Source organism: Oncorhynchus mykiss, chromosome 22 (genome assembly GCF_013265735.2).
Source record: "Oncorhynchus mykiss isolate Arlee chromosome 22, USDA_OmykA_1.1, whole genome shotgun sequence".
Taxonomy (NCBI): domain Eukaryota; kingdom Metazoa; phylum Chordata; class Actinopteri; order Salmoniformes; family Salmonidae; genus Oncorhynchus; species Oncorhynchus mykiss.
Genome location: NC_048586.1, coordinates 9,519,047 through 9,537,556, shown reverse-complemented (window position 1 = coordinate 9,537,556; position 18,510 = coordinate 9,519,047). Strand labels below are relative to the sequence as shown.

At 42.4% G+C, this 18,510-nt stretch overlaps 1 protein-coding gene across 17 annotated transcripts in view; it reads left to right on the top strand.

Moving 5' to 3' along the window:
- The first annotated feature begins 1,640 nt into the window (after positions 1 to 1,640).
- Positions 1,641 to 18,510, top strand: part of LOC110501351 (peripheral plasma membrane protein CASK) — a 206,929-nt gene continuing 190,059 nt past the window's right edge. For 5 of the 17 annotated variants that reach the window (XM_036958677.1, XM_036958670.1, XM_036958675.1 and 2 more), the window contains exon 1: positions 1,643 to 2,389. In XM_036958677.1, coding sequence (XP_036814572.1) covers positions 2,331 to 2,389 — 59 coding nt within the window. In that variant the 5' untranslated portion in view covers positions 1,643 to 2,330. Of the gene's footprint in view, positions 2,390 to 18,510 lie in introns of all 17 variants that reach the window. The other 12 variants (XM_036958678.1, XM_036958673.1, XM_036958672.1 and 9 more) reach the window with 4 other exon arrangements.

Genomic DNA, 18,510 nt, shown 5'->3' with positions numbered 1-18,510 from the left:
TAATGCAAGGGAAGCCAGAAAGCATTTGGCCTCCCTTGATAACAAAAAGCAAAAAATAATAACCAATCAGCATTGAGATAAACTGAGTGAGCAGAACTGTGAATTGTACTGGCACACCAAAAAAAAGGGTCAAGGGATTTGACTTGAAACCAATCACATCATATCAAGAGCAAAACGTAATTGACAGAAAAAACTTGAATTCTTGCATCTTGTTGTGTTGTTGTCCTCTGCTGGCTAGCTAGCTAGCTAAAATGGTCCCTTTCTGAAATTAGCCATGGATGGTGAGAGGGATTTGGACTTGTGGTTTTATCTAATTCTCCGTACTGGCCAATGATGATAATGGCGATTCTGATCCAATCATAAATTCATACGTTAGCCTAGGACAACAAAATCTAAAAGCTTGTTCTCTATGACAGCGGATTGCAAGTATATTGAGTCAACATGTTTTTTTCTACTTGGACATCTACACTAATGCACGCACGCACACACACTAACACAAACACACAGATAAATCAGAACCATGGACAGCCACATCATATTTAACTGACTTCGATTGGACTAAATTGTTTTTGGTATCTTTTAGTTGTCACTGTATTAGACTAAGCATAGGTGATTTGATGATGTTGAAATGTTGAAGTTGAAATGGTGCTGGAATAGTGGAGCTCCTGTTTTCTTTGCGACTTGCTGTAACTCTCCGTGGTTCTAAATCAAGTTGTTTAGTAGTCCAAAAATGTCGGAAACATTACCTTGATTGGCCATGCTGTAGGTCATGTAACTGTTTGTTACATGCAATATGCTTTGTGGACTCCACCGGACAGATGTTGCTCTCTGGTTTTGTGATGAAACAAAGGTGTGTTTGAATTTATTCTGCGACTGTGTCTTCTTATTGTCTAGGCCTTAACCTTATTTATCACGGTCGCAAGGCATATTACCTAACAGTTATAGAGCAAATAACGCAATTATCACAACACATAGGTTGTAATATGGCAATTTTTTTCTGGCTTGCCTTCCTCTGAGAACACACCACTACTGCCATTCAATAGCAACGAATGAGTTCTGTTTGAGTTAAATAATTAATACTGCTGTGAAATATATTTTCCATAACAAAAATATTTATTTTCAGCTGTTGTACAAAACCGAAAGTAAAAGACACAAAAATGTAATTTAAGCAGAGGAAGCATAGAAATAGTGCACATAGAACAGCTCTACTGCTTCTTAGACTTGCTTTCAATGAGAATGACAGATCTATAACACACATTTCTATGTTGATTTGGTTGTGTCGCCCAAAAAGTTACATATTGCAGGTTTACATGCCTAAGTGTGCATGCTGGGGTGTCATTTGCACTTTGAAAAGGTACACCTTGTTGTGATTTATTGTTATTTAAAAGTGAATCTGGAAACTGCGACTCGAAAACTACCACAAAGGCGCTCCCGCCACGTCATCTTGGCTCAAGCACCGTGTGTTTCAATTGTGGGATCCCGGTACGCAGCCGCTCCTGCGGAACCATAATGGTGGTTTGCGGGGCAGTTTCATAACCTTGGGTGGGAGGAGCTTGGCTATGCTGGACGAGGAGCGTCGAAGGAAGAGAGGAAAATTGGAGCAACGATAAAGTGAAAGGGAGAGAGAGAGAGGATTAGAGCACGCCCCTGAAGCCCATTTTCAGTTAATAGTTTTACCTTCCCGATCGAGTCGCGTGTGCACGGGAACCATGCGCGCTTTTCAAGGGGGACGAAACTAACCTTTTCACCTCTTTTGGGATGTGAAGAATGTAGATAGACTACACGTATGTGTTATTTACATTAAACAGTATTTTGATTAAATAGTTCGTTTTGTTGATGAACTCTGCAAGATACACAGAGTATAGCTGTAGTTTTTGCAGCGGGTTGTAGCCTACGTGCGTTCTGGACGGTTGACTAATGTGGATCAGCGGACAGGGCACGCGACTCGAGTTGTTTATTATAACGTTTTACAATATCACCGTAGGCTTCGAGGAGGAGTATCCTACATAGGAAACCTGGGCAAGGTGGGGCAGAACCGGAGACCGTAAACGGGATTATTGAAAAACTCACGTTGCCTTGAAGCTTCCCACCGTAGTTGAACCACCGCAGCTACGCAGCGTTTTGGGGAAAAAATATTTTTCTAACCCATTGGAATTGGGGAAGCTTTATTCCCAACTCCTTGGTGATTAGTCTACGCTTCAAGTAGCCTAGGCTACAGAGAGCAGAACAGTTTGTATTCACAAAAACGTCCGTTTGTTGTGATTATTTGCTTTGGAACATACGTTTCAGGACGGATTTGGGGGGAATTATTTCCCCAGCCTCGCTGGACCATGGCGGACGACGACGTACTGTTTGAAGATGTGTACGAGCTGTGTGAGGTCATTGGAAAGTACGTGTAATGTTTGTTGCCTTTTATTACACGATGCGGTTACATTGTATCTCCCCGAATGTGTCCCCTGTCTAGAGTATTCTTTCTCTCTCTCGCTCTCTGTGTGACAACATGCACGGGAGACACTTCACAGTTCATCATGGTGTGGTGGAGAGTGAACACACACACCCTGTATCGGTCATGACAGCTGAGCTGTAGTGCATATTACCACGTCTGAGTTACAGATTTTAATTCATAGCCTTCAATCTCCTGTGCAAGATGCAAGTCTCCCATGTTACACATTCCTCTATTAGCAATGTCAGATAGGTAATGAATGACCTGTGATTTCTTATAGGTATGAGACAATCGCATGAGTCATGTGCAATCAATATGTCATGTTGTACTAGAAGGCTATCTGCATATTGTCACTTGCAGTTGTGACTAGGCTACATGCAAATGTGACAATATAATCTTTCCTCATTTGCTCACTCCCAGGAAATCCAATTATTTCAGAGCCAGTGAAAATGCATGATTACTTCTCTGTGGATTAATTTATCTTCCTTCTTATGTTGTGGGTGCATACTTCTTTCCTGCAGTGACAGCAAATGTCTGTTCTATGTTCTTTATTCTATTCTACATGTTGTAAGTGGGCCTCCTCCACAGCTGCTGTGTGGATCTTATTCTCTCAGTCTGGGATGATGAGGACACATCAGAATGATGATTATGGTGAATGAATAGGGATTCGGCAGGCTTCAAGTCCCAATGCATTACAACCCTGTCGGTCTGTATAGTCAATCATTGCCTTGGTGTCCTGTTTAGATGTAGGCTACTCCACTCTAGCATTTGCATAATAGTTGCACTGTAATTACATAGTCATTAGGTTGAGTGTAATTACACAATTGGAAAGGGACTTTTATATTAATCTAAACAACAGCAAACAGCGTGTTCATAAATGCACTATACAGAAGGCTATCAGTGCATTAGATTTAGTACATTGGATAGTAGGTTTTCAGGCAGTTAGCAAGAGCCTCTCCCTGAAAATCAGGTCTTGAAAATCAGGTGTAAAACCAAAGGCGGAAACACATCAATCATCATGTTGACGGGATCCGGGCTGGGTTGGCTTTGTTGACAGTGGCCACTGTGTGTGTGTGTGTGTGTGTGTGTGTGTGTGTGTTGTATATACTGACACTGTGTTTTAGGGTTGGGCGGTATCCAGATTTCCATACCTTCATAATGTGACTGTGCCACCCCCCTTACCAGTATACTAACAACACGCTAACAAGTACTAAGGAATCCCCATAGCGGATGCAAGGTAAATGCTAACGAGCGCATGCAAACATTTACCACTAAGAGAGAAGACCCAGCTTATAAAGTTATGCAAGTATAAAAAAGGCAGTTTGCACCATGCACAAAACATATATTAGACAGCAGGATCTTTATCCAGGAGGCGATTGTCTCTGCTGCTGTTACGAAAAAGCTTGATCTTGCAAGCTAACATTAGCCACTTATGTTAGCAAAACCTAGCTGTAGAGAGTTTATTTTACACACCGTAGATAGTTAACTTAATGGTTATACGATATATAGCTGGCAAACTTTAGTAGTGAATTTCAGACAAATGTAACTTGATCACCTCACTAAGTTGCGCTGCAGGAGTGACTCACCTCACAAAGCTCCCGTTTTGCTTGTCCCTCTTTGTAAAAAAAACATATGTGACTGGCTCAAACATCTGTTTTGGGAAACAAGTAACGGAACGCTTCATGATGAAAAATAATCTAACAGGCGAAATGTTGAGAGCAATCTACTTTATGTTTTACCTAGCGCACAAGTTGACTGCAGGTATTTCTGTAAAAAGCTGAAATAACGTCAAAGGCGGTATTGGAAAAGTCATGCAGAGGGTATTTCAAAATACCCGAGTTACGGTATAACGCCCAACCCTAGTGTGTACTGACTGGGCAAAGGGCCTACTGTAACATGTTTAGGCAGGCCTGAATCCTGTGTGAGAAATGTAAAAGACACTGACAGACAAAATATCTGTCTCTGTACTTGATATCCGGAGGAGTTAGGTACACACACATTAAACAAACATTTGTAGGATGAAGTTTCCCCTAGACACTGGTATATGGTCAGTTAAGCATTTTTACCCCCGATGGTTAAGGTCAGGATTGGGGATAGCGTTATCTGATCCACGATCTGTGTTTCGTGGCAGCTGCTATCATACCAGCCTAGTCCCAATCCAGCCCAACAGCCGATCGGTCAGAACAGATATTGAAAGAGACAAGACTACAATAGTAAAGTCGAACCACTTCAAATCTCCGCTGTTAGCTGCACTCACAAACACACACTCATTTTGTTTCTGTCAATTCCAGTGTGGTTTACAACACTTGAACAACATTTGAATAATCAACATCAGTCGTTGGTTCCTACTAGACTACAGAGTTTTGTTGAATGGAGCGGTGAAGTAGACTGTTGATTTGATCCTGTGAGAAAAGAGATTAACAAAGTGGGGATGGGGAAACCCTACCAAATAACCACACAGCCGTTTGCAAAGGCGTCACTTTAAAAGCCTAATGCTCCAGATCGTCAGGGTTTTATGTCGAGGTTAGATGCACAGTGATACTATAGGCCTATATATAGGTCAGCTTAACGCCGGACTGTGTGTGGAAGAGTAGGGTTTTTGCAGTGTGCTGTCCCAGAGTATGTGTGTGAATGAGATTTTGGCACATGTGTGTGTGTGTGTGAGCGGGATTTAGGCCTAAGCTCTCAATTTTAGAACACTGACCTCAGGCACAAATCCTGTCTGTCTGTCAGCGAGTGTGTTGGTGTTTGTATGTGAGAGTGCACGTTTGTGTGTGCATGTGGCATGTTGCTGTTAGATTGATTCACTCTGTTCCCAAGACTGCAGGGGAATGGGAGGTGAAGAAGGGAGAAGGGAGGGAGGGGAAAGGGGGATGTGTTGGGAGTTTGTAACAGAAAGAAGTCGAATAGTTTTACTTTGAGATGTACTCTACCTTCAGGCTACTCTCTTTTATTATCAGGCCTCTGATCAACTCAGAACAATGGATGGGTGTGAGTGTGTGTGAGCGTGCGCATGTGTGGGTTGTGTGGTGAGGGGCCATAATTAGTGCTCTGTAATAGAGGTTGACTGATTTATGATTTTTCAACGCCGATAGCGATTATTGGAGGACCAAAAAAGCTGATACAGTTTAACCGGCCGATTTAAAATAAATAAATAAAAAGGCAAGTTCAATTTGGTTTAAATAATGCAAACATGCTATGTAAGACAGCTAACGTTTCAGTTCCTTGCTCAGAACATGAGAACATATGAAAGCTGGTGGTTCCTTTTAACACGAGTCTTCAATATTCCCAGGTAAGAAGTTTTAGGTTGTAGTTATTATAGGAATTATAGGACTATTTCCCTCTATACCATTTGTATTTAATCAACCTTTGACTATTGGATATTCTTATAGGAACTTTAGTATTGCCAGTGTAACAGTATAGCTTCTCCTCGCTCCTCACTGGGCTCGAACCAGCAACACAACGACAACAGCCAACATTGAAGCAGCGTTACCCATGCAGAGCAAGGGAACAACTACTAGAAGGCTCAGAGCGAGTGATGTTTGAAACGCTATTAGCGTGCGCTAACTAGATAGCCATTTCACTTTGGTTACACCAGCCTCATCTCGGGAGTTGATAGGCTTGAAGTCATAAACAGCGCAATGCTTGACGCACAACGAAGAGCTGCTGGCAAAACGCACGAAAGTGCTGTTTGAATGAATGTTTACGCACCTGCTTCTGCCTACCACCGCTCAGTCAGATATTTAGATACTTGTATGCTTGTATGCTCAGTCAGATTATATGCAACTCAAGACATGCTAGATAATATCTAGTAATATCATCAACCATGTGTAGTTAACTAGTGATTATGATTGATCGTTTTTTACAAGATAAGTTTAATGCTAGCTAGCAACTTACCTTGGCTTACTGCATTCTCGACAGAGAGGCAAGTCGTTATTGTGTTGGACTAGTTAACTGTAAGGTTGCAAAATTGGTTCCCCTGAGCTGACAAGGTGAAAATCTGTCTTTCTGCCCCTGAACAAGGCAGTTAACCCACCGTTCCTAGGCCGCCATTGAAAATCAGAATGTGTTCTTAACTGACTTGCCTAGTTAAATAAAGGTTTAATTGTTATTATTATTTTAAATCGGCAAATCGGCGGCCAAAAATACAGATTTCCGATTGTTATGAAAACATGAAATCGGCCCTAATTAATCGGCCATTCCGGTGTGTGTATGGTTGTGGGTGTGTCTGGTTGTGGGTGGGCCAGTTGCATGTGACAGCTCAGGCAGATGATGTCAGTGTCAATATGGACTGTAGAATAAGAGCTGCATACAGTTCTGCTTATCCTGCTGTTTGGACCTCAGCCTTATTTCATTAGAACAGCCTTTATTTACAAGTGTTGCGTGATGCCTACATGCTACACACGATCTCTTTCTCACTCGCTCACACACACACAGACAGACAGACAGACAGACAGACAGACAGGAGTCAGTAGTCAGTAGGCCATGCAGTAGTCTCAGGCCTCGTACAGTAAACTATAATCCGGTGTAGTTCAACCCAGCCCAGCTCCATCAAGCCTCTTATCCATCTCTGCATGGGCAGCTTCAAAGGAGACTGAATAGGAAGTAATATACTCCTCTCAATGAATCAATGCACTCACAGGCCTGCCTACAGTCTCACTGTATATTTAACAATGTCCTCACTGTGGATTTAACAATGGGGCGTGTCCTTTACCGCACAGTGAAGTGGGTCTACTTTAAAGTGAATAGTGAATTACTGTCCATTTGCATTACCTTAGTCAGGGACTCAGACAGGCTTAATATAGAGCCAATATGTAATCACTTTGCAGGGTGTGGGCACGAGTGTGGCACGAGTGTGGAAGTGTGTGTAATGGGAGTCAGTAATGTGTGTGTGTGTGTGTGGCCATACAATAGCCTGCCAGTCCTGCCCTCGGGCCCTACTCCACAAGGGGCTAAAGGGGGCTTACCCTCTCAGCTCAACTTGAGCCCCCTCAGTTGTAGTTTTATGTCCCGATTTAAAGACTCCTGAGTGGCACAGTGGTCTAAGGCACTGCATCACAGTGCTAGAGGTGTCACTACAGACCCGGGTTCGATCCTGGGCTGTATCACAACCGGCCGTGATCAGGAGTCCCATAGGGCGGCGCACAATTGGCCCGGCGCCGTCCGGGTTAGGGTTGGTTGGTTTTGCCGGGGGGGGGCTTTACAAGGAGGCTGTCATTGTAAATAAGAATTTGTTCTTAACTGACTTGCCTAGTTCAATTAAAAAGCTAAAAAAGTTTACATGATTGAGTGTCAGCACAATGGACAGGGCGCGCCACTGTGTGTGTCTATGGAAAGCCACTGGGTGGCTAGGTATGAGTCCTTTGGGTTTCCATAAAAAGCGGGGTGGGGGGTGCTACTCATCTCTGTGTTAGACAATGTGATACCTGTAATATTTAGATTTTTAAGGGCAGGCTCGCGCTGTGAAGTTTACCATTGAAGCTGCTTCACTCAACTCTGCCTCACACCCCGCCACTACCGAGTATAGGTAGCTTCTTGGCTAACTGTAAAAAGTGTTAGTCTTATTAGCCTTAGCCTATTTAGCTAGCTCAATCCAGCTAATCTGCCACGATGGATATCAAAAATTAACTTTGCCAAGTACCCCACAAAAAAAGAGAAGGAGAGCAACAGCAGCAGCATCAACCCACTGAGGCTGCCGCCAAGCCCAGCAGCGATGATGCTGTGTGTGCAGAGCCTACAAACCCTTCCACAAGCGGCGCCAAGATAATGGCTCCACAGCCGCCTCCATCTCCGACTGTTCATGATGATCTTGGAACAGAGGAACCAGCCCAGGTTAAATCCGGTTTTCTGTCCAAAAACATTCATTTAATAACAACTGGTTCATAGGAAGAGAGTGACCGGAATACTTGGTTACTGCTGATGCAGCATTTTGTTTCTCAATGTCGAAAGTTTTGTGTTTCCCAATGCTAACACAGACAAGGCCTTCACCCAAGCTGGCTATTCTTACTGGAAGAAAGCTGTTGATAGTACCAAAGGATTTGCTATGCACGCATCAAGCAAAGAGCCTTAGAGGCGGCTCTTGGATGCTGTCATCTGTGAAATGTCAGAACGATTCAGGGAGGCCATGTGTGCCCTTGACCCCGAGAGTTATGACTTTCCAGATGTTGAAAAAGGTGAAACCATTGCTGGATCTAAGCAAAATAGATTTGGTGGAAGCTGAGATTGGTGTTGCTCTGCCCCTCTGGCTCCGAGGAGGACAAATGGACCCCACTTGATATGCTGCAACGATTCTCTGAGCCTCTCTCCTCTATGCCGACCGTGCTTACTGCACTGAAACATGGACTGACTTTTGGGGCGTCCACAGCTACATGCGAGAACTCATTTTCCACTTTGACAAACGTGTTCAGTCCGCACAGAAGAGGCATGCTACACCCGAGGAAAGCTCAACTAATCCAACTGGCATTTGAGGGGGATATTACAAGAAGATTTCAGGGAAAATGGAATGATCGATTACTCAGGAATTTCCACAGAGCATCAAGGAGGCTGCTACCCTTTTGAAAAGGTAAGATTGAAACACTCTAGCTGGTTGTTTATTATAAAAATCTTTCTTTTCGTGTGTAGGCCGCTGTCCATGGTGCTGATAGAGCGCAGTGGCAATTTCTTGCCATTGAACCTGTCACTTCATAGTCAAAAGCGTTTTGAACTTTTATGTTTATTGTGGTATAGTGTGATATAAGCAGAATTCAATATATTTCCAATGAAGAACCCAAATGATGTCCATGTGTGTAGCTACATATGTTTCATTATAGGAATGGATACATTCAATTATGGTTTACTTGATATAGTCTATTGGTTTTCGTTTCTGTGTTTAGGAAACGTGTTTATGGCAGGCTGGCATTGCTTCATTAATTAGGCGGTTTCGAATTTGATTCACATAAGTGTATTGTGCCGTGTCACAACATGCTGAACTCATGAGCGAGCTGAATGATTTTCCATGTTTGCCTCTATAGGCTTATTCAGTTGGCAAGCAGCTGTGCATGGCTGCATCTCGCTGTAGTAGGCTGTAGGCTATTTGGATCTCAATTCTCCTTTTGTTTACTGCGTTTGTTTATTTTTAATGTAACTAGCCTACATATAGATTGTGTCATGCATTTATCCATCTGATATTTTGTTTACTAGGACTACTTGGTACCACTGTTTTGTTCTGTTCTCATTCATTCGTTCACATTCGCAGATGTTGGTATTCTAAGCCAAACTGCTATTTAGTATTTTTGTTTCCATGCATGAATAACTAGGCTACTAATTTTAGCATCATTCACACCCTCTTACGCCTTAGCACTGCCCATCTCTTTAAGAATTCACATGTGAGGCCATGTGCTAAACAGAGTAAGGTAGTGTAGTAAACATCTAAATATTTCAAGACTAAAAGTGTTGAAAGTATTAGCAAAAAGTAGTACTAAAAATACACTTGATGTAGTCCTTGACCTATATTCTAATCTGACCTAGGTGCAGGTCATGTTTGTCTTCACATTTCCGTCTCTGGTAAACACACACTAAATAGAATCAAAGTTTATTTGTCACATGCACAGGATATAGAAGGTGTAAACGGTACAGGGAAATGGTTACTTGCATAGTGGAGTCTTTTGTCTAGACGTGTAGGTAGGTAGTTAGCTAGCTAAACAAGGAACCATAATGCCAACCTATACTACTAGCAATAGAAAATTATTGTCATAGCTAGCCACCATGCATGAATCTGCAGGTATTTAAAGCTAACCAACTAGTTTCAATTTGATCTAGCTATCTAACATTAGGCTATAAATAGCAATGCAAATAGATTTCTAAGATATTAATGAAATTACCATACAGATCAACATTAGCTAACTAGCTAACAGTACGCTTTAACTTGCAATAAAAACAACTTTCTGACAAAAATTAGATGCCATGGTTGCCCTTAGTTTGAAGATGTAATCCAGAGACAGGTGTTGGGCCAGCCTGTCACTCAATCAATGTCATTTTTTGCTATTTTTATATAGGGACAAAAAAATAAAACTGAGGGAGTAAGCACCCTTGTGGAGCCGGGCCTGAGGGCAGAACTGACAGACTTATGTATGGCCACACACACACACACTCCTTTCTACCATTAACACACACTTCCACACTCGTGCCCACACCCTGCACAGTGATTACATATGGGCTTTTTATTAAGCTTGCCTGAGTCCCTGACTAAGGTAATGCAAATGGACAGTAATTCACTCTATTCATTTTAAAGTAGACCCACCTCCCTGCGTGGTAAAGGACAAGCCCCATGGTTAAATCCACAGTGAAGACATTGTTAAATATACAGTGAGACTTTAGGCAGGCCTGTGAGTGCACTGATCCATTGAGAGGAGCATATTACTTCCTATTCAGTCTCTATTGAAGCTGCCCATGCAGAGATGGATAAGAGGCTTGATGGAGCTGGGCTGGGTTGAAATAGTGACTTGTGACATATGCCTAGCTTCTTGAAACGGGTCACGTATTCATTACCAAAAGGGGCCTTGCTGTAGGACACTGTCCATTATGCTGGTACAGCGCAGCAGAGATAGGCTACAGATTTCAAAAGCACTCAATGATCTCGGAGTCTTGGCATTTGAACTTTATGCTGCAGCCGAACACACCATTGGGTGCACACTGCCTGCCCTACAGGACATCTTCAACACCAAGTGTCGCAGGAAGGCTAAGAAGATCATCAGGGACCCAAGCCATGCATGCCCTGTTCTCCCCACTTCAATCACTCAGACACAGGCAGTGCAGGAGCATCGTGGCAAAAACTGAAAGACTGGCCAATAGTTTCTACCCTCAGACCATCAGGCTGCTGAATAGCCACCACTAGTCAGCTACTGCTCCACCCTCCCCTGCTACTCCCCCTATGGACATGAATCTGAATCAGTTTTTTTTGGTATAGTGTGATTATATAAGCAGAATTCAATATAATTTCAGTGCAAGAATCCCCCTAAAAGTTGACGTCTCGCTGATTAAAAAAATAAAAAAACACACCCACACACAAATTTTCTGGGGATCAAAAAGGGGCTTAGGTGGTGGGCTTGGCAGGGGTCGTGGCAATGGGTGTTGTCGGCCCGGGTACATTTTTGAGAGATTTTTAGTAGTCCCAATCTTAATGGTGTAGAGGTATTTTTGCATTTTTAAGTCAATTTGATGCAATTCTACACATTTCTATGTAGCTCAGATAATTATCTTGTGGTTTTAAAGCTAATTTCCTGCAATTCCTGTGCCAAGTGGAGGATTAGAGGTTAGCTTGGTATAAACAGTGTTATGGAAGAGCAGAAGTCCATTTGCATTAGCATTAGTGTAGGTGATTAGGTTAGCAACAATATTATGACTCAAAGCAGACATGTGTCCCCCATTGAATGCATAAGATTCCTTGCTGACAGCAGGAAAGCCGTGAACAGCTTGTTGACGGATGTCACTATGGTGACCCAAGGCTCTTTGGCACTGGGATCCAGTGGGATCCAGGCCTACAGTGTTCAGATAATCACATGATAGTTAAGAGAAACCAAACGTCTCTTGCATTGATAAGAATGCACATTTCTTGTGTTGTGCATCTATTATTTGCCATGCAATTAACATGCCCATATTGGAATTGATTGAATATGTGACCCGTTTCAAGAAGCTAGGCGTTGAAAAATATAACTTTAGCCATCGGGAATTTTACGACTTTTCTCAAGAACGTTGATGCCCTGAATCTACTTTCTGCACACGCCACGGTCAGCGTGAACCGGAGTGACTTGGCACAATGCTGGCCAAAGAAGATGTAGCTACAAACAAAACTAGAGGTCGATCAATTATGATTTTTCAATGCCGATACCGATTTATTGGAGGACCAAACAAAGCCAATACCGATTAATCGGCCGATTGTTTTATTATTATTGTTTTTGTTTGTTGTAATAACATGACAATTACAACAATACTGAATGAACACTTATTTGAACTTAATATAATACATCAATAAAATCAATTTAGCCTCAAGTAAATAATGAAACATGCATACCAGTTCAATTTGGTTTAAATAATGCAAAATAATGTTGGAGAAGAAAGTAAAAGTGCAATATGTGCAATGTAAAAATGCTAACGTTTAAGTTCCTTGCTCAGAACATGAGAACATATGAAAGCTGGTGGTTCCTTTTAACATGAGTCTTCAATATTCCCAGGTAAGAAGTTGTAGGAATGATAGGACTATTTCTCTCTGTACCGTTTGTATATCTTATAGGCACTTTAGTATTGCCAGTAACAGTATAGCTTCCGTCCCTCTCCTCGCTCCTACCTGGGCTCGAACCACCAACACATCGACAACAGCCACCCTTGAAGCATCGTTACCCATCGCTCCACAAAAGCCGTGGCCCTTGCTGAGCAAGGGGAACAACTACTCCAAGTCTGAGCTTAGTGATGTCAACGATTGAAACGCTATAAGCGCGCACCCCGCTAACTAGCTAGCCATTTCACATCGGTTACACCAGCCTAATCTCGGGAGTTGATAGGCTTGAAGTCATAAACAGCTCAATGCTTGAAGCATTGCGAAGAGCTGCTGGCAAACCCACGAAAGTGCTGTTTGAATGAATGCGTACGAGCCTGCTGCTGCCTACCATCGCTCAGTCAGACTGCTCTATCAAATCATAGACTTAACTATAACATAATAACACAGAGAAATACGAGCCTTTGGTCATTAATATGGTCGAATCCAGAAACTATCATTTCGAAAACAAAACGTTTATTTTTTCAGTGAAATACGGAACCGTTCCGTATTTTATCTAACGGGTGGCATCCCTAAGTCTAAATATTCCTGTTACATTGTACAACCTTCAATGTTATGTCATAATGATGTACAATTCTGGCAAATTAATTACTGTCTTTGTTAGGAATAAATGGACATTACACAGTTCGCAACGAGCCAGGCGGCCCAAACTGCTGTATATACCCTGACTGCTTGCACGGAACGCAAGAGAAGTGACACAATTATAAGAAATTCATGTTAGCAGGCAATATTAACTAAATATGCAGGTTTAAAAATATATACTTCTGTATTGATTTTAAAGAAAGGCATTGATATTTATGGTTAGGTTTGGTGCAACGACAGTGCTAAATCATCACAAGTAGGCTGTGATTTGATGAGAAATTAACAGACACCGCATCGATTATATGCAACGCAGGACACGCTAGATAAACTAGTAATATCATCAACCATGTGTAGTTAACTAGTGATTATGTGAAGATTGATTGTTTTTTGTAAGTTTAATGCTAGCTAGCAACTTACCTTGGCTTCTTGCTGCCCTCGCGTAACAGGTAGTCAGCCTGCCACGCAGGCTCCTCGTGAAGTGCAATGTAAGGCAGGTGGTTAGAGTGTTGGACTAGTAACCGGAAGGTTGCAAAAGCGAATCCCCGAGCTGACAAGGTAAAAATCTGTCATTCTGCCCCTGAACAAGGCAGTTAACCCACCGTTCCTAGGCCGTCATTGAAAATATGAATGTGTTCTTAACTGACTTGCCTAGTTAAATAAATGTGTAAAAAAAAATTGGGCCAAATCAGTGTCCAAAAATACCAATTTACCATTGTTATGAAAACTTGAAATCGGCCATTCCAATTAATCGGTCGACCTCTAAAACAAAATGGTTAAAGGGTTCCAGTCTGCCGTGATTCGTTCATCCATGTATACTGGTAAGAGTCTAGCTACATTTTCAGATGTTATACGTTTATCATTTTGTGAAAATCGTTTTCATTGCAAGTTAAAGCGTACTGTTAGCTAGCTAGCGAGCGTTAGCTAGCTAACATTGAACCTAGTTGGTTAGCTTTAGATACCTGCAGATTCATACTACAGCTATGACAATATTTGTATTGGTAGTAGTATGAGTTGGGATTATGCCGGTTCATTGTTTCACTTTGCCAGATGATTACGACGATTACGACCCATGAAGTTCACTTTGTTTGTGATATTCCTACTATGCAAGTAACCGTTTCACTGAACCATTTACACCTTCTGTATCCTGTGCATGTGACACCTAAACATCAATTTGATTTGATATAGTGTGTGTTTACCAGAGATGATAATGTGACATGCACCAAAGTCGTATTAGGATATAGGCCAAGGACTAGAAAAAGTATATTTTTAGTAAAGTTTTTCCTTATTGTAGGCTACTACTTTTACCACTTTTAGTCTTGAAATCTTTGGTTGTTTACTACACTACTCACTCTGTTTAGCACATGGCCTCTCATGTGAATCCTTGAAGAGGTGGGTGGGGCTAAGGCTTAAGCGGGTGTGAACGATGCTGAATGGGTGTAGACAAAGAAGAGCTCTCCAGTAGGTATACCAAAATATTCAAGGCAAATTTTCTCAATAGTGGGGTCACGACTTTCAAAGCAGAATTACTTTCCCATTGTTCCTCAACTGCAGTGTATGATATACACTTTTCTAGCTTTGAGTCTCTACTTTAAACTAAAGTAAAAAACACCATTTAAAATCTTGCTGCATTGTACCGAATTTAGGTGGTGGGTCACATATGGCCCTTAGCCTAGATTTCAGGTGAATTTGTTAAGATTTTTTTTAATTTAACCTTTATTGAACTAGGCAAGTCAGATAAGAAAAAATTCTTATTTACAATGACGGCCTACCCCGGCCAAACCCGGACGACATTGGGCCAATTGTGCACCGCCCTATGGGACTCCCAATCATGGCCGGATGTGATGCAGCCTGGAATCGAACCAGGGACTGTAGTGACGCCTCTTGCACTGAGATGAAGTGCCTTAGATCGCTGCGCAACTCGGGAGCCCAACATCCTCAAACACACAGCCTTTATAAGGGGCCTTCATCCACACTGTGTGCAGTTGAAGTCGGAAGTTTACATACACCTTAGCAAAATACATTTAAATTCCCTGTCTTAGGTCAGTTAGGATCACCACTATTTTAAGAATGTGAAATGCTTTGTGAGGGCTTTGAGGGCTTTGTGATGGCCACTCCAATACCTTGACTTTGTTGTCCTTAAGCCATTTTGCCACAACTTTGGAAGTATGCTTGCGTTCATTGTCCATTTGCAAGACCCATTTGCGCCCAAGCTTTAACTTGACTGACTGTCTTGAGATGTTGCTTCAATATATCCACATCATTTCCCATCCTCATGATGCCATCTGTTTTTTAAAGTGCACCAGTCCTTCCTGCAGTGAAGCACCCCCACAACATGATGCTGCCACACCTGTGCTTCACGGTCGGGATGGTGTTCTTCGGCTTGCAAGCCTCCCCCTTTTTCCTCTAAATATAACAATGGTCATTATGGCCAAACAGTTCTATATTTGATTCATCAGACCAGAGGACATTTCTCCAAAAAAGTACGATCTTTGTCCCCATGTGCATTAGCAAACCATAGTCTGGCTTTTTTATGACGGTTTTGGAGCAGTGGATTCTTCCTTGCGGACCGGCCTTCCAGGTTATGTCAATACAGGACTTGTTTTACTGTGGATATAGATACTTTTGTACCTGTTTCCTCCAGCATCTCCACAAGGTCCTTTGATGTTGTTCTGGGATTGATTTGCACTTTTTGCACCAATGTATGTTCATCTCTATGAGACAGAATGTGTCTCCTTCCTGAGCGATATGATGGCTGTCTTGTCCCATGGTGTTTATACTTGCTCCCACGGATGAACCAGACTTGTGTAGGTCTACAATGTTTTTTTCTGAAGTCTTGGCTGATTTCCCCTTCATGTCAAGCAAAGAGGCACTGCGTTTGAAGGTAGGCCTTGAAATACATCCACAGGTACACCTCCAATTGACTCAAATGATGTCATCAGAAGCTTCTAAAGCCATGACATCATTTTCTGGAATTTTCCAAGCTGTTTAAAGGCACAGTCAACTAAGTGTATGTAAACTTCTGACCCACTGGAATTGTGATACAGTGAATTATAAGTGAAATAATCTGTCTGTAAACAATTGTTGGAAAAATGACTTGTGTCATGCACAAAGTAGATGTCCTAACCGACTTTCCAAAACAATATTTTGTTAACAAGAAATTTGTGGAGTGGTTGAAAAACGAGTTTTAATGACTCCAACCTAAGTGTATGTAAACATCTGACTTCAACTGTATGTGTCAAGCACAGCCTCTCTGTTAGTTGTTTTCTGATGGGATAGGGGAGAATTCTGCTGAGAGGGTAGTTTTAGCACGCACAATTACCCAAAGACACTAGTGCAGTGTTCTCACATTTAGCTCCTGAAATCTGTATCCCTCATGTCAAGTCCATGAAAACATGGTCTCTTGCAGCTCTATGTGTGCAGCGACAAGAAAAATGCTCCTTCCATCATGTTCACACATCCCTCTCAGGAACATATTCGGAAATTAAAGGTCCGATGTAGCCATTTTTATGTTTTTTGCTTCCATCCAGCCACAAGGATTAGTGAGGTCGATTAGGCTGTTAGGCGATTAGGCTCGCAGTTGACATTCCAATTCATCCCAAAGGTGTTTGATGGGGTTGAGGTCAGGGCTCTGTGCAAGCCAGTCAAGTTCTTCAATACCGATCTCGACAAACCACTTCTGTATGGACCTCGCTTTGTGCACGGGGGGCATTATCATGCTCAAAAAGGAAAGGGCCTTCCGCAAACTGTTGCCAAAAGTTGGAAGCACAGAATCGTCTAGAATGTCATTGTATGCTGTAGCGTTGATATTTCCCTTCCCTGGAACTAAGATCTCCCTTCACTGGAACCTAGCCCGAACCATGAAACAGCCCCAGACCATTATTCCCCCTCCCCCAAACTTTACAGTTGGCACTATGCATTGGGGCAGGTAGCATTCTCCTGGCATCTGCCCCACCCAAAGTCGTCCATCTGACTGTCAGATGGTGAAACGTGCTTCATCACTCCAGAGAACACGTTTCCACCGCTCCAGAGTCCAATGGTGGTGAGCTTTACACCACTCCAGCCGACGCTTGGCATTGCGCATGGCGATCTTAGGCTTGTTTGCGGCTGCTCAGCCATGGAAACCCATTTCATGCAGCCCCCGAAAACAGTTTTTGTGCTGACGTTGCTTCAAGAGGCAGTTTGGAACTCGGTAGTGAGTGTTGCAACCGAGGACAGACAATTTATTCGTGCTGCGCACTTCAGCACTTGGCAGTCCCGTTTTGTGAGCTTGTGTGGCCTACCACTTTGCGACTGAACCGTTGTTGCTCCTAGACGTTTCCACTTCACAATAACATAACTTACAGTTCTAGCAGGGCAGAAGTTTGATAAACCGACTTGTTGGAAAGGGGGCATCCTATGACGGTGCCACATTGAAAGTCACTGAGCTCTTCAGTAAGGCCATTCTACAGCCAATGTTTGTCTATGGAGATTACATGGCTGTGTGCTCGATTTTATACACCTGTCAGCAAGGGGTCTGGCAGAAGTAGCCGAATCCACTAATTTGAAGGGGTGTCCACATACTTTTGTATAATATAGTGTATATATAAAACATGAAAATCAAGTTTTGGACTGCACTTGGCCTTTAACATTGATTGAACGTTTTTCCAATTCCCATCATAATGCTTGAGACAGTCTGACAGTTGGCTACGTGATTTAGCTTAGCAGCTAGCTTAGGAAGCCAGTGAAGAAATCCCCCTCCCTCTACTTTCAGTTTCAGTGAAGAAGACACAATCATTACTGTCTGTCTAGCCAGGCTGAACTGAATGCTAGGCTAATGCAGACAGACAGCAGCACTTTTTCAGGTCACTAACCTCAACGCTTCATTACAGATAACGGCACACACTGTCTGATTGCTTTTTGCCGACATGATCGGAATTTGGAATTTTTATAATTTTTGTAAATTCTCCGGAACTTACAGAAGTATTTTACAATAACATCACAGGACTAGTTAGGAGGGAGGGAAATGACAGGGCTGTGTCCTGATATTGTATTGTGTTTTTACTCACTTGTCTGCTGAGTGAAAAAACTTTGTCTTTATACTCAAGTGCATCATAGTGCATTATAGTTCTGTGGAGGTAAAGAAAGGAAAGGAGGCTTTTTAGGAAGGGGCAGGGATTACTTCAAGGGTAAATCCAGT